Below are 13,436 nucleotides of genomic sequence, written 5' to 3'. Positions count from 1 at the left end.
CCCTGCTCTAAAGAATGTCAAATATGTACAGAGGGTAAAGGGAGCAAAAAAGGCTCGTGCATAACTTGTTCTGCATAAAAAGCACACAAATGGCTCATTTCAGTAATTCTCACTCACTTGATTGAGTTGCAATTCAACCTATGGATAACACTGGCGCTATATATTGGAGAAAAAATGTTTTCTAAACTTAAGTTCTTTAAGAATCTAGTATCCTCATCCTCTCCAACCCCCCCTCCCAAAAAGGGTCTTACCACGTAAAGCTGTTTCCACATTGTGCCCCAATCTCTTAACGTAGAAGTCATTTCTGTAATAACCGCATCCTCAGTAGGAACGACCAATTCAAATTGCCTGAGAAAATAACACAGTATATTAAGGCTGAGAAATAAGGCCGCTTTGTCGGGTCTCCAGTGCTCTCCTATCCAACATGGGCATGTAATAAAGCAGGAGATGCTGAGCTCAGAGATATTATTTTCTATCACTTTGTTCAGTAATGTCTTTATAAGGTAAAATGAAGCCAAGACTCCTAGAAAAGGCCTACAAGTCCTGTGTCTGACAAGTGATTGATGGCTCTAAATATTGACTTGCACAAGAAAAGTTGTCAACCATTCAGGGTGGACATGACAAACTTGGCTCACAGACTCTTTTCTCTCCATCCTGGCTGCATTTTATCAACTTTTTACACTGAAATAATCATTCACATTTTAGGGAACTTTATATCCCTGAGCTCAGCGACTTCTCTTTTATGATATGCCGCCCTCAGGTAGCATGGGAGAACTTACACATCAGCTGTAAACATACCCTGGAACATTGAAGAAGACACCAAAGGAGATTACAGCAGGTTTCTCGGTTACATTCATTTTGTTTACAACATGTTCATCCTTAACTAACTTCTCAATTGGAAAGTGAAGACCCAAAAAATGAAATCATGTCATAAGTGTTTCCCTTGTATATATACAGCTTCCTATCACAGATATACCATCAGCCGAAATATATAGAGAACCTTTAACTAGGTTTATGCTGCCTAATCGGAGAAGTGCAAAGTGGGGGCAAAGACCCTTCTTCTTTTACACTATGTCAATTATTGGTCTATTTGCCTAGTTGTAATACAATTCCTGTTTTACCTGCTGCAGCCAGGGATACATCAACCGCGTTCATCGCTGCGACCGGGCCCAGAGGGTGAGGCCGGCCCGCTGTCACCAGGAAATATTTCAGCTGTCCTCAGATGCACATTCAATTGAAGTTTATTGCAGTGCACCGACTCATCAGGTCCATTTGCCACAGTACACGATGCTGACCAATCAGAGGCCAGCAGCTGATGTCAGTGTGTATGTGACCAGAGGTGCATGGCAGTGACGTCATGCGCTCCCATCACCTGCACGCTGAAGTCTTCGACCGGCTTCAGAAGAAGATGCCGAACGGAGAGAAGGCGAGTATAATGATTTATTTTGTGTTAAATCAGTGAGTACACACCGTGGCCATACTACTGCATTTATGACTATCAGCTGTGATTGAATTATACTACATGTATGACTATGAGTCAGGGCCGGCATCAGCATGTGAGCAAGTGCTGGGGCCAATTATATAAGGAGCAGTATATGGGGCCAATTATATATGAAGAATCTTATGGGAACAATTATACATGGAGCAATATATGGGGCCAATTACATAAGGAGCAGTATATGGAGCCCATTATATATGGAGCATCTTATGGGGAACATTCTGTCTGAAGCAATATATGGCGCCCATTCTGTATGAAGCAATATATGGGGCCCATCATATACTGGAGCATTATATGATACCCATCATATACTGTATGGAGCATTATAAGGGGCCTATTCTGTGTGCAGTATTATATGGGGCCCATTCTGTATGGAGCATTATATGGGGCCCATCATTTCCTGTATGGAGCATTACATGGGCTATATATGGGGCTAATTATTCTGTAAGGAACATTATATGGGGTCCATTATTCTGTATGGAAAAATATAAGGGGCTCATAATTCGGAAATAAGCAATATTTCATTATTCTGTATGGAGCATTATATGGGGCCCATTATTCTGTATGGAGCAATATATGGAGCTAATTATTCTGTATGGAGCACTATGTGGTGTCCATAATACTGTATGGAGCAATATATGGGGCTCATTATTCTGTATGGAGCACTATGTGGTGCCAATAACACTGTATAGAGGACTATACTGTTCGGTTTCTGAGCTATTGGTATCACTCATGTAATGTAAAAATTAAGTGAAATCTTTGGCATTGTACTATACCTACACTCACCGGCCACTTTATTAGGTACACCATGCTAGTAACGGGTTGGACCCCCTTTTGCCTTCAGAACTGCCTCAATTCTTCGTGGCATAGATTCAACAAGGTGCTGGAAGCATTCCTCAGAGATTTTGGTCCATATTGACATGATGGCATCACACAGTTGCCGCAGATTTGTCGGCTGCACATCCCAAAGATGCTTCATACAAGGCAGGATGGATCCATGCTTTCATGTTGTTTACGCCAAATTCTGACCCTACCATCCGAATGTCGCAGCAGAAATCGAGACTCATCAGACCAAGCAACGTTTTTCCAATCTTCTACTGTCCAATTTCGATGAGCTTGTACAAATTGTAGCCTCAGTTTCCTGTTCTTAGCTGAAAGGAGTGGTACCCGGTGTGGTCTTCTGCTGCTGTAGCCCATCTGCCTCAAAGTTTGACGCACTGTGCGTTCAGAGATGCTCTTAGGCCTACCTTGGTTGTAACGGGTGGCGATTTGAGTCACTGTTGCCTTTCTATCAGCTCGAACCAGTCTGCCCATTCTCCTCTGACCTCTGGCATCAACAAGGCATTTCCGCCCACAGAACTGCCGCTCACTGGATTTTTTTTCTTTTTCGGACCATTCTCTGTAAACCCTAGAGATGGTTGTGCGTGAAAATCCCAGTAGATCAGCAGTTTCTGAAATACTCAGACCAGCCCTTCTGGCACCAACAACCATGCCACGTTCAAAGGCACTCAAATCACCTTTCTTCCCCATACTGATGCTCGGTTTGAACTGCAGGAGATTGTCTTGACCATGTCTACATGCCTAAATGCACTGAGTTGCCGCCATGTGATTGGCTGATTAAAAATTAAGTGTTAACAAGAAGTTGGACAGGTGTACCTAATAAAGTGGCCGGTGAGTGTATAATTCTCTGCTGTATCTGTGCATCATAAATTGTGATATCTGTTAAAGGGGCTCACTGAGACCCTTTCGCCCGGGGCCCACGAAAACCTGGAGCCAGTCCTGCTATGAGTTGTGCATTATAATGTTTGGATGACTATGGGCTGTGAATTATAATATATGGAGGACTATGGGGAGTGCATTTTACTTCTGCTATGGGGCCCCATGACCTCTATGTACGCCCCTGGTGAGTTTAATGGTTTATTTTTTCTATACATTAAAGAACAGCCGGCAGAGCTGGAAACAAATACCAGGATGGGGGATATATACCAGGATAAAGCCCAAGATAAGGGACATATACCAGAATGGGGTTATTAATAAGGGACATCATTACCAGGAGGATGGAGGGCACATAGATACATGCACATCAGGGTGGGGGGAGGGGCACCCCGGTCCAAATATTGCATCGGGACCCATCGGGCTCTTGTTACGCCACCTACTGAAGCTCTGTTAGAGCCATAGCTATCCATGCACCCCACCATTGATTGGCAGCTTTCTGCAGAAATTAGGAAGACAGCGGTCAATCAATGGTGAAAGGAGTGCCTATCATTGAGAGGACTAACAGAGCAGACAAAGATAAGACAGTCATGTATTCAGGAATAAACCAAGTCAGGGAAACCACAGAGGAATCAGGATCTCTGCTGCCCTCAGATTGAGAAACATAAGCTTTGTTAACAGATTAATAGTGATGAGCGAGTATGCTTGTTGCTCGGGTTTTCCTGAGCATGCTCGGGTGGTCTCCGAGTATTTGTGAGTGCTTGGAGATTTAATTTTTGTTGACGCAGCTGCATGATTTGCGACTGCTAGACAGCTGGAATACATGTGGGGATTTCCTAGCAACCAGGCAACCCAACATATATTCAGGCTGTCCAGCCGCCGTAAATCATGCAGCTACAAAGACATTCTAAACTCTGCTGCCCAACTAATCCACCTGTCCCCCTGCTATTCCCCAGCCTCTCCCCTCTGTCAATCCCTGCACTGGCTCCCCATTACCCAAAGACTCCAGTTCAAAACCCTAACCATGACATACAAAGCCATCCACAACCCGTGTCCTCCATACATCTGTGACCTCGTCTCCCAGTACTTACCTGCACGCAACCTCTGATCCTCACAAGATCTTCTTTCATACTCCCCCTCTTATCTCCTCTTCCCACAATCACATACAAGATTTCTCCCGCGCATCCCCCTTACTCTGGAACTCTCTACCCCAACATATCAGACTCACGCCTACCGTTCAAACCTTCAAAAAGAACCTGAAGACCTCCCTCCTTCGACATACCTACAACCTGCAGTAACCACTGATAGACCAAACCGCTGCACAACCAGCTCTACCCTCACCTACTGTATTCTGACCCATCCCTTGTAGATTGTGAACCCTTGCGGGCAGGGTCCTCTCTCCTCCAGTACCAGTCATGACTCATAATAATAATACTCGCTCATCACCACAGATTACCTTTAAAAGGCACATTCCACTTATGGCGGAGATGGTAATACCCCCCATTTATACATGGGGACTAGAGATGGTCAAGTTTATGAAAAAAGCAGAGCAAGCTGTACTAATTGTTTTACATTGTAATTAACAAGTGAGACAAAATAACTACTTTTGTTTTACATATGGTGTAAGCTACAACATTAAAGGGGTATTACCCTCTGAAAGATCCTATCCCAATGTGTAGTAGGTGCAATAATTATAATATTAGAAAATACCTCCAATTAGAAATGTAGTATAGTTCTTCACATTCCTTATTTCGCCTACCTCATGTAGGACATTGCAGTAGCTTAGGTATCCAAGGTTACCACCACTAAAAGCTGTCTAATTGTCACTATATGAGTACCCATAACCATGAATACCTAAGGTACTGCAATGTTCTGCATGAGGTAAGCAACTTAGCAAATCTGAAGAACTACAGTATTTTTCGGACTATAAGACACACTTTTTTCCTCCAAAAATGTGGAAGAAAACAGGAGGTGCGTCTTATAGTCCGGATGTATCTGCTGTGAATGGGAAGGTGAGGCCGTGGAAGAGGCGGAGCAACGGGTCAAAGGAGGCAGGAGCCGACTGTTGCAACTAACTCCTGTGCCCGCTACTAAAGAAAAATTAATATTCACTGCACTCCAAGCCCATGGGCGTGGAAAGCAGTGAATATTAATTTCTCTTTAATAGCGGACACTCTGTTAGCCACAGCAGCCAGTTTCCTGCAGCTGCTGGGTTTTCACGTGTGCCCGCTACTTGAGGGAATTAATATTCACTGCTCTCCACTCCTATAGGAGTGGAGAGAAGTGAACATTCATTGAACATTAATAGCGGGCCCAGGAGCAGCAGCCAATGGCTTCTGCAGCTGCCAGGCGATTATGTGTGCCCACTATTAAAGAGAATGAATATTCACTGCCCTCAGTAAATATTCATTCCCTTTAGTAGCGGGTACACTTGAACGTCCGGCGGCTGTGGCTAACACTGTGCCCGCTATTAAAGATCAGTGAATATTCACTGCTCCACAGGCCTATAGTCCTCTGCTTGTAGGTAGCGCATGACATCACTGCCATGCGGTGCTTACAAGCCTAAATCAGAGGCTGGCATCTGAAAAGGAAGCGGTGAGGCAGCTTAGGAAGGTAAGTAGAATGTTTGGGGTTTTTTTTACGTTTTTCTGATGGGTGCCATGCATACCAGGATGGAGATGGGGGTCCTGCCTATCAGGATAGGGAAGAGGGGGCCATACATACCAGAATAGGGATGAGGGGGCCATGCATACCAGGATGGGGATGAGGGGGGCCATGCATATCAGGATAGGGATGAGGGGGCCATGCATACCAGGATAGGGATGAGGGGGCCATGCATACCAGGATGGCGATGAGGGGGCCATGCATACCAGGTTAGGGATGAGGGGGCCATGCATACCAGGATGAGGAAGAGGGGGCCATGCATACCAGGATAGGGAATGAGGGGGCCGTGCATACCAGGATAGGGAATGAGGGGGCCGTGCATACCAGGATGACAACGAGGGGGCCATGCATACAAGGATGAGGATGAGGGGGCCATGCATACCAGGATGGGGATGAGGAAGCCATGCATACCAGGATGGGGATGAGAAGGCCATGCATACCAGGATGGGGATGAGAAGGCCATGCATACCAGGATGGGGATGAGAAGGCCATGCATACCAGGATGGGGATGAGACAGCCATGCACACCAGGATGGGAATGAGGGAACCATGCATACCAGGATGGGAATGAGGGAACCATGCATACCAGGATGGGAATGAGGGAACCATGCATACCAGGATGGGGATGGGGGACCATGCATACCAGGATAGGGATGAGGAGCCATGCATACCAGGATAGAGATGATGGGGCCATGCATACCAGAATGGGGATGAGGGGGCCCTGCATACGAGGATAGGGAATGAGGGGGCAGTGCATACCAGGATGGGAATGAGGGGGCCATGTATACCAGGATGAGGATGATGGGGCCATGCATACCAGGATTGGGATTGATGGGGCCATGCATACCAGGATTGGGATGAAGGGGCCATGCATACCAGGCTGGACGCCATGCATATCAGGATAGGGATGAAGGGGCCATGCATACCAGAATGGGGATGAGGAGGCCATGCATATCAGGATGGGGATGAGGAGGCTATGCACACCAGAACAGGGATGAGGGGGCCATGCATACCAGGATGTGAATGAGGGGGCTATGCATACTAGTATAGGTATGAGGGTGCCATGCATACCAAGATAGGGATGAGGAGGTCATGCATACTAGGATAGGGATGAGGGGGCTGTGCATACCAGGATAGGGAATGAGGGGGCCATGCATACCAGGATGGGGATGACGGGGCCATGCATAACAGGATGAGGATGAGGAGGTCATGCATACTAGGATAGGGATGAGGGGCCATGCACACAAGGATTGGTATGAGGAGGCCATGCATACCAGGATAGGGACGAGAAGGCCATGCATACCAGGAAGAGGATGAGGGGACCATGCATACCAGGTTGAGGATGCGGGAACCATGCATAACAGGATGGACATAAGGGGGCCATGCATACCAGGATAGGGATCAGGAGGCTATGCAAACCAGGATAGAGATGACGGGGCCATGCATACCAGTATGGGTATAAGGGGCCCATGTTTACCTGGATTGGGGCGATATATATACCAGGATAGGGGATATTCATACAGAATTGAACACATTTTTGGTTGAATTTTTTTTTTGTCAATTCCTTCTATAAAACCTAGGTGCATCTTATGCTTTGATGCGTCTTAAACTCAGAAAAATACGGTTTACTAAATTTCTCATTGGAGACATTTGCTAATATTAATGTTACACCTACCTCATGCTGAGATAGGATCTTGGAGATGCGAATACTCCTTTAAACTTCAGCTTTTGTGATAATCTACTATATAATTGTCTAAGGGTCACTTCCGTCTGTCCTTCTGTCTGTAACGGTTATTCGTTCGCTGATTGGTCTCGCCAGCTGCCTGTCATGGCTGCTGCGACCAATCAGTGACGCGCACAGTCCGGAAGAAAATGGCCGCTCCTTACTCCCCGCACTCACTGCCCGGCGCCCGCATACTGCCCTCCGCTCACCACTCACACAGGGTTAATGCCGGCGGTAACGGACCGCGTTATGCCGCGGGTAACGCACTCCGTTACCGCTGCTATTAACCCTGTGTGACCAAGTTTTTTACTATTGACGCAGCCTATGCAGCGCCAATAGTAAAAGCATCTAATGTTAAAAATAATTTAAAAAATAAAAAACGATTATATACTCACCTACGCTGCCTTTCCCGCTCCTCGCGATGCAACCGATGCATCATGTGACCGCGACGTCATCAAGTCCTGCGCTCCTGCGCGGAAAGGACCTGCCGTGACGTCACAGTCATGTGACCGCTACACGGTCATGTGACCGACGTCATGACAGGTCCTGCACGACAAGGACCTGCCATGACGTCACGGTCACGTGACCGCGTCACGGTCACGTGAACACGACGTCATCACACCCTGGGACCGGAAGATGCCGCCTGCACCCAACACAGGCGACAGAGCTACAACGCGCCTGCGGAAGGTGAGTATATGTTTCTTTTTTTTTTTTTTTAACCTGTGTCAATACGTGGGTGGGCAATATACTACATGGGCTGTGCAATATACTACGTGGCTCTGTGCTGTATACTACGTCACTGGGCAACATACTACGTAACTGGGCAATATACTATGCGGCTCTGCTGTATACTACGTCACTGGGCAATATACAATGTAACTGAGCAATATACTACGTCACTGGGCAATATACAATGTAACTAGGCAATATACTACGTGGCTGGGCAATATACTATGTGGCTGGGCAATATACTATGTGGCTGGGCAATATACTACGTGGCTGGGCAATATACTACGTCGCTGGGCAATATACTACGTCGCTGGGCAATATACTACGTCGCTGGGCAATATACTAGGTGGCTGGGCAATATACTACGTGGCTGGGCAATATACTACGTGGACATACATATTCTAGAATACCCGATGCGTTAGAATCGGGCAACCATCTAGTGTATTTATATACCTACTGGTGTGAAGACAAAACAATTCAGTAGTAAAAAGATTTTGGAACATTTTGTCTCTACTTGCCTTCATAAGCATCAGAAAGTGGCCAATTTGCATTTTTCCTGAGCTACAGGAGATAACTCAGCTGCACAACAAAACTTAACATGAACTTTGTATGGAGAGAGGTTGGAGTAATGCGGGGGCAGGGGTGACTCAGGCATGTTCCACTTGGATGGAAGGAAGACAAAAACACTGCACTAACCACAATATCTAGATGCTAAGATTTCAACAAAGTTAAATAATTTTAAGAGATTAAATGTTAGAAAAGACAGAAAATTACTTACCCCTTGTTTTTCACAGAAGAATTCTTTAAATGTACATAATTTGAAGGAAAGATACCCTGGGATAAGATTAAAAAAGAATAAATCAGAACAAAAATAATATATGTCAAATAAACCAAAAGTTTGGACACACCTTCTCATTTAAAGATTTTTCATGACTATGAAAATTTTACATTCACACTGAAGGCATCGAAACTATGAATTAACACATGTGGAATTATATACTTAACAAAAAAGTGTGAAACAACTGAAATTATGTCTTATATTTTAGGTTCTTCAAAGTAGCCACCTTTTGCTTTGATGACTGCTTTGCATACTCTTGGCATTCTCTTGATGAGCTTCAAGAGGTAGTCACCGGGAATGGTTTTCAATTCACAGGTGTGCCCTGTCAGGTTTAATAAGTGGGAATTATTGCCTTATAAATGGGGTTGGGACTATCAGTTGTGTTGTGCAGAAGTCTGGTGGATACACAGCTGATAGTCCTACTGAATAGACGGTTAGAATTTGTATTAAGTAAAGAAAAAAGCAGCTAAGTAAAGAAAAACAAGTGGCCATCATTACTTTAAGAAATGAAGGTCAGTCAATCCAAAAAATTGGGAAAACTTTAAAAGTGTCCCCAAGTGCAGTTGCAAAAACCATCAAGCGCTACAAAGAAACTGGCTCACATGAGGACCGCCCCAGGAAAGGAAGACCAAGAGTCACCTCTGCTTCTGAGGATAAGTTTATCCAAGTCACCAGCCTCAGAAATCACAGGTTAAGAGCAGCTCAGATTAGAGACCAGGTCAATGCCACACAGAGTTCTAGCAGCAGACACATCTCTACAACAACTGTTAAGAGGAGACTTTGTGCAGCAGGCCTTCATGGTAAAATAGCTGCTATGAAACCACTGCTAAGGACAGACAACAAGCAGAAGAGACTTGTTTGGGCTAAAGAACACAAGGAATAGACATCAGACCAGTGGAAATCTGTGATTTGGTCTGATTAGTCCAAATTTGAGATCTTTGGTTCCAACCACCGTGTCTTTGTGCGACACAGAAAAGGTGAATGGATGGACTCTACATGCCTGGTTCCCACCGTGAAGCACGGAGGAGGTGGTGTGATGGTGTGGGGGTGCTTTGCTGGTGACACTGTTGGGGATTTATTCAAAATTGAAGGCATACTGAACCAGCATGGCTACCACAGCATCTTGCAGCGGCATGCTATTCCATCCGCTTTGCATTTAGTTGGACCATCATTTATTTTTCAACAAAACAATGACCCCAAACAAACCTCCAGGCTGTGTAAGGGCTATCTGACCAAGAAGGAGAGTGATGGGGTGCTACGCCAGATGACCTGACCTCCACAGTCACCAGACCTGAACCCAATCGAGATGGTTTGGGGTGAGCTGGACCGCAGCGTGAAGGCAAAAGGGCCAACAAGTGCTAAGCATCTCTGGGAACTCCTTCAAGATTGTTGGAAGACCATTTCCGGTGACTACCTCTTGAAGCTCATCAAGAGAATGCCAAGAGTGTGCAAAGCAGTCATCATAGCAAAAGGTGGCTACTTTGAAGAACCCAGAATATAAGACGTAATTTCAGTTGTTTCACACTTTTTTTGTTAAGTATATAATTCCACGTGTCAATTCATAGTTTTGATGCCTTCGGTGTGAATGTACAATTTTCATAGTTATGAAAATACAGAAAAATCTTTAAATGAGAAGGTGTGTCCAAACTTTTGGTCTGTACTGTACAATACGAGCTGTTAAATTTCAGAGTGCAGACCTCCCATTTACAGTATGCAGGCTATCCATAAATTAGAAATATATTCGTACATAAATACATGTAGGAAATAATAAACTTTATTAGATATATATATTTTGTATATATTCTTTATTTAGAAAATTTCAATAACATAACAGGAAAGGAAAAAAGGGTAAATATTTTCCAGAAATAGTAAAAGAAGACAAAAAACAATCGTAATAAACCACAACGATAACACTACAAGGCTGCAGGTTTGCCAACCAAAAGGGTTGTAAGAAGAGTTTAAAAAACAAGGGGCAGTGGTGGGGAGAGACATGGGACGGAAAGAGAAAGATATGGAGTCAGAAAGTCCTGCTTAAAATATAGAGATTAACTAAGCGATTTGGGAGATCAAACTCTAATCAAAGCATTAACATTACAGAACAGGCCAGATACAAGTTTTTTTAAAGGGAACCTGTCACCACGTTTTTGGAAGATGGGATAAAAATAGCGTTAAATAGGGGCAGAGGTGGGCGTTACATTAGTGTGTTTGTTATGCGTTTATTACCCACCTAAGTTGCCGAAATACCTTTGCAAAGTCTCCGTTTTCGCCTGTCGCCGCGGCTTCAGGAAAATGGCCGCGGGATGCCGCGCGTACGCAGATGGATATCGCGGCGGCCATTTTCCTGAAGCCGCGGCCAGCAGAGCGCCGCTTCTACGCACGCGCGGCCAAAGGAAGATGGCCGCGCCCACCGATCACCAATGAAATAACGAACAGCGCGCTCTTTTAAATCCCCTGGCAGAGGATTCGGGACCTTGGGCATGCGCACACCACTACGCCACCAACGGAAAACTACGCAAAATCTGGGGGAAGACAACACGCCCTTTTGACCAGACCAGCCTGATTGACAGGCGAAAACGGAGACTTTGCAAAGGTATTTCGGCAACTTAGGTGGGTAATAAACGCATAACAAACACACTAATGTAACGCCCACCTCTGCCCCTATTTAACGCTATTTTTATCCCATCTTCCAAAAACGTGGTGACAGGTTCCCTTTAAGAACTCAGAATAACTTGATAGATAATTATGCTGTAGAATGTAAGTCTGCAAGGACAGGGTCCTCTCCCCTCTGTACCAGTCTGTCATTGTAAATTTGTTTACTGTTAACGATATCTATAACTCTGTATGTAACCCCTTTCTCATGTACAGCACCATGGAATTAATGGTGCTATATAAATAAATAATACGGTAAATGTCTTTTTGTTAGCAGCATCCCAAGAAAATAAGCTGGTCATATAATGTACTGACCCCAAGCAATTAGCTGTAATCTGCAGGGACAAACCAGCTGCACCAGCCACTAGGGATCTTGGATGGCGCAGAACGAAATCAATGATTTGTTTGTGGAATGCGATGAAATAGAACGACACTTAGGGGAGGGTTTCCTAAGACCAATAACACACTACTCTAAGTGGGGAAACCTTAATATGATCACACCTAAAAATAAATCAGTTTATATAAGGTATTATATGATCTATTTATATGAGCATCAAATATGCACATTTATATGGAAAAGAAGAATAATATTAATGTTACAGGACATAACATGGCTTATTCCACGTGTAAGAATAATAAATAAATAGGTTAAGCCAGTGTCCAAGAATTTGTATTTTAATTCTGGATGTAAAGAACTTCTCAATATAGCTGTGAGCAGAACTTAGGGGCCCACTATTTCAGTAGACAGTGTCATCCGAACATAAAAGACCCTTTTAGATGGTCCAATATTGGACACTGTTTGCAGGAATGCTCGTTCCCAACTACCAACCCATCTATACAGACCAGTAAACAAACATCAAACAAGCAAAACACTGTTTAGTTGGGCACAATGACTATTGAGATTGTTTAAACGTCATTGCCGGTGACATGATATTCTACGTGTGGGGTATGATCGTATTAATGATCATTCTGTCTATACAGAATTCTGGTCGGCTTGGCTAATCAGGCCATTATATGATCGGCTTGTATATAACGACCGTGCCATGTAAACCCATCATTAGGCCTGATCTATGCAACTTCAAAAGGGAACATCTATTTATCAGGGCTGGTGACTCACAGTGAGGTTAATTAAAGAACATTTAACTTATTAGCACTTATGATCCTGCACCTCACTATCTATTCACAAACATATATTTTATCTAATAAACTGGTGGGAAGCTCTAAAAAGTCTGAGTCTAGAATTAAAGGTCCCTCAACATATTAGATTCATGCCAAAAAAACAGCTGAAATGGCAGCACCAGCCAATTTTCTAATATTATTATGAACCTACAAGGGGTAGGGCATTTTGGGTTTCGGCATGCCCGATTTATTTTTTTGTTCTTAAGGAAGCTAAGCTTATGTCAGAGGTGTATGTGTACTTTAATTGTGCTACTTTGATGTCTTCCACATTTTTCTTATATGTAAAAGAGATGTTGAGATTTATCGGACAGACAAGGCTCTCCCTGAGAATCTGCCTCCAGAGCTTATTTTAAATATGACATGTAGATTAGGAGAGCACAGGGGTGTAACGATCGCACTAGCAGCACATAGACCTGCCCTTCCCTGCAGTATACACTACAGGCC

General features: G+C 44.3%; 1 protein-coding gene across 5 annotated transcripts in view; it reads right to left on the bottom strand.

Annotated features, from left to right (window-relative positions):
* Positions 1 to 13,436, bottom strand: part of DOCK4 (dedicator of cytokinesis 4) — a 517,521-nt gene that overhangs the window by 333,223 nt on the left and 170,862 nt on the right. For all 5 annotated transcript variants that reach the window (XM_077265059.1, XM_077265063.1, XM_077265060.1 and 2 more), the window contains exons 4-5: positions 9,105 to 9,160; positions 252 to 348 (exon numbers count right to left, since the gene is read on the bottom strand). In XM_077265059.1, coding sequence (XP_077121174.1) covers positions 252 to 348; positions 9,105 to 9,160 — 153 coding nt within the window. The remainder of the gene's footprint in view (positions 1 to 251; positions 349 to 9,104; positions 9,161 to 13,436) is intronic.

The sequence above is a fragment of the Ranitomeya variabilis genome, chromosome 5 (genome assembly GCF_051348905.1).
Source record: "Ranitomeya variabilis isolate aRanVar5 chromosome 5, aRanVar5.hap1, whole genome shotgun sequence".
In the NCBI taxonomy this organism is placed as follows: domain Eukaryota; kingdom Metazoa; phylum Chordata; class Amphibia; order Anura; family Dendrobatidae; genus Ranitomeya; species Ranitomeya variabilis.
The sequence above is the reverse complement of the archived record's forward strand: the minus strand, read 5'-3'. Positions and strand labels throughout refer to the sequence as shown.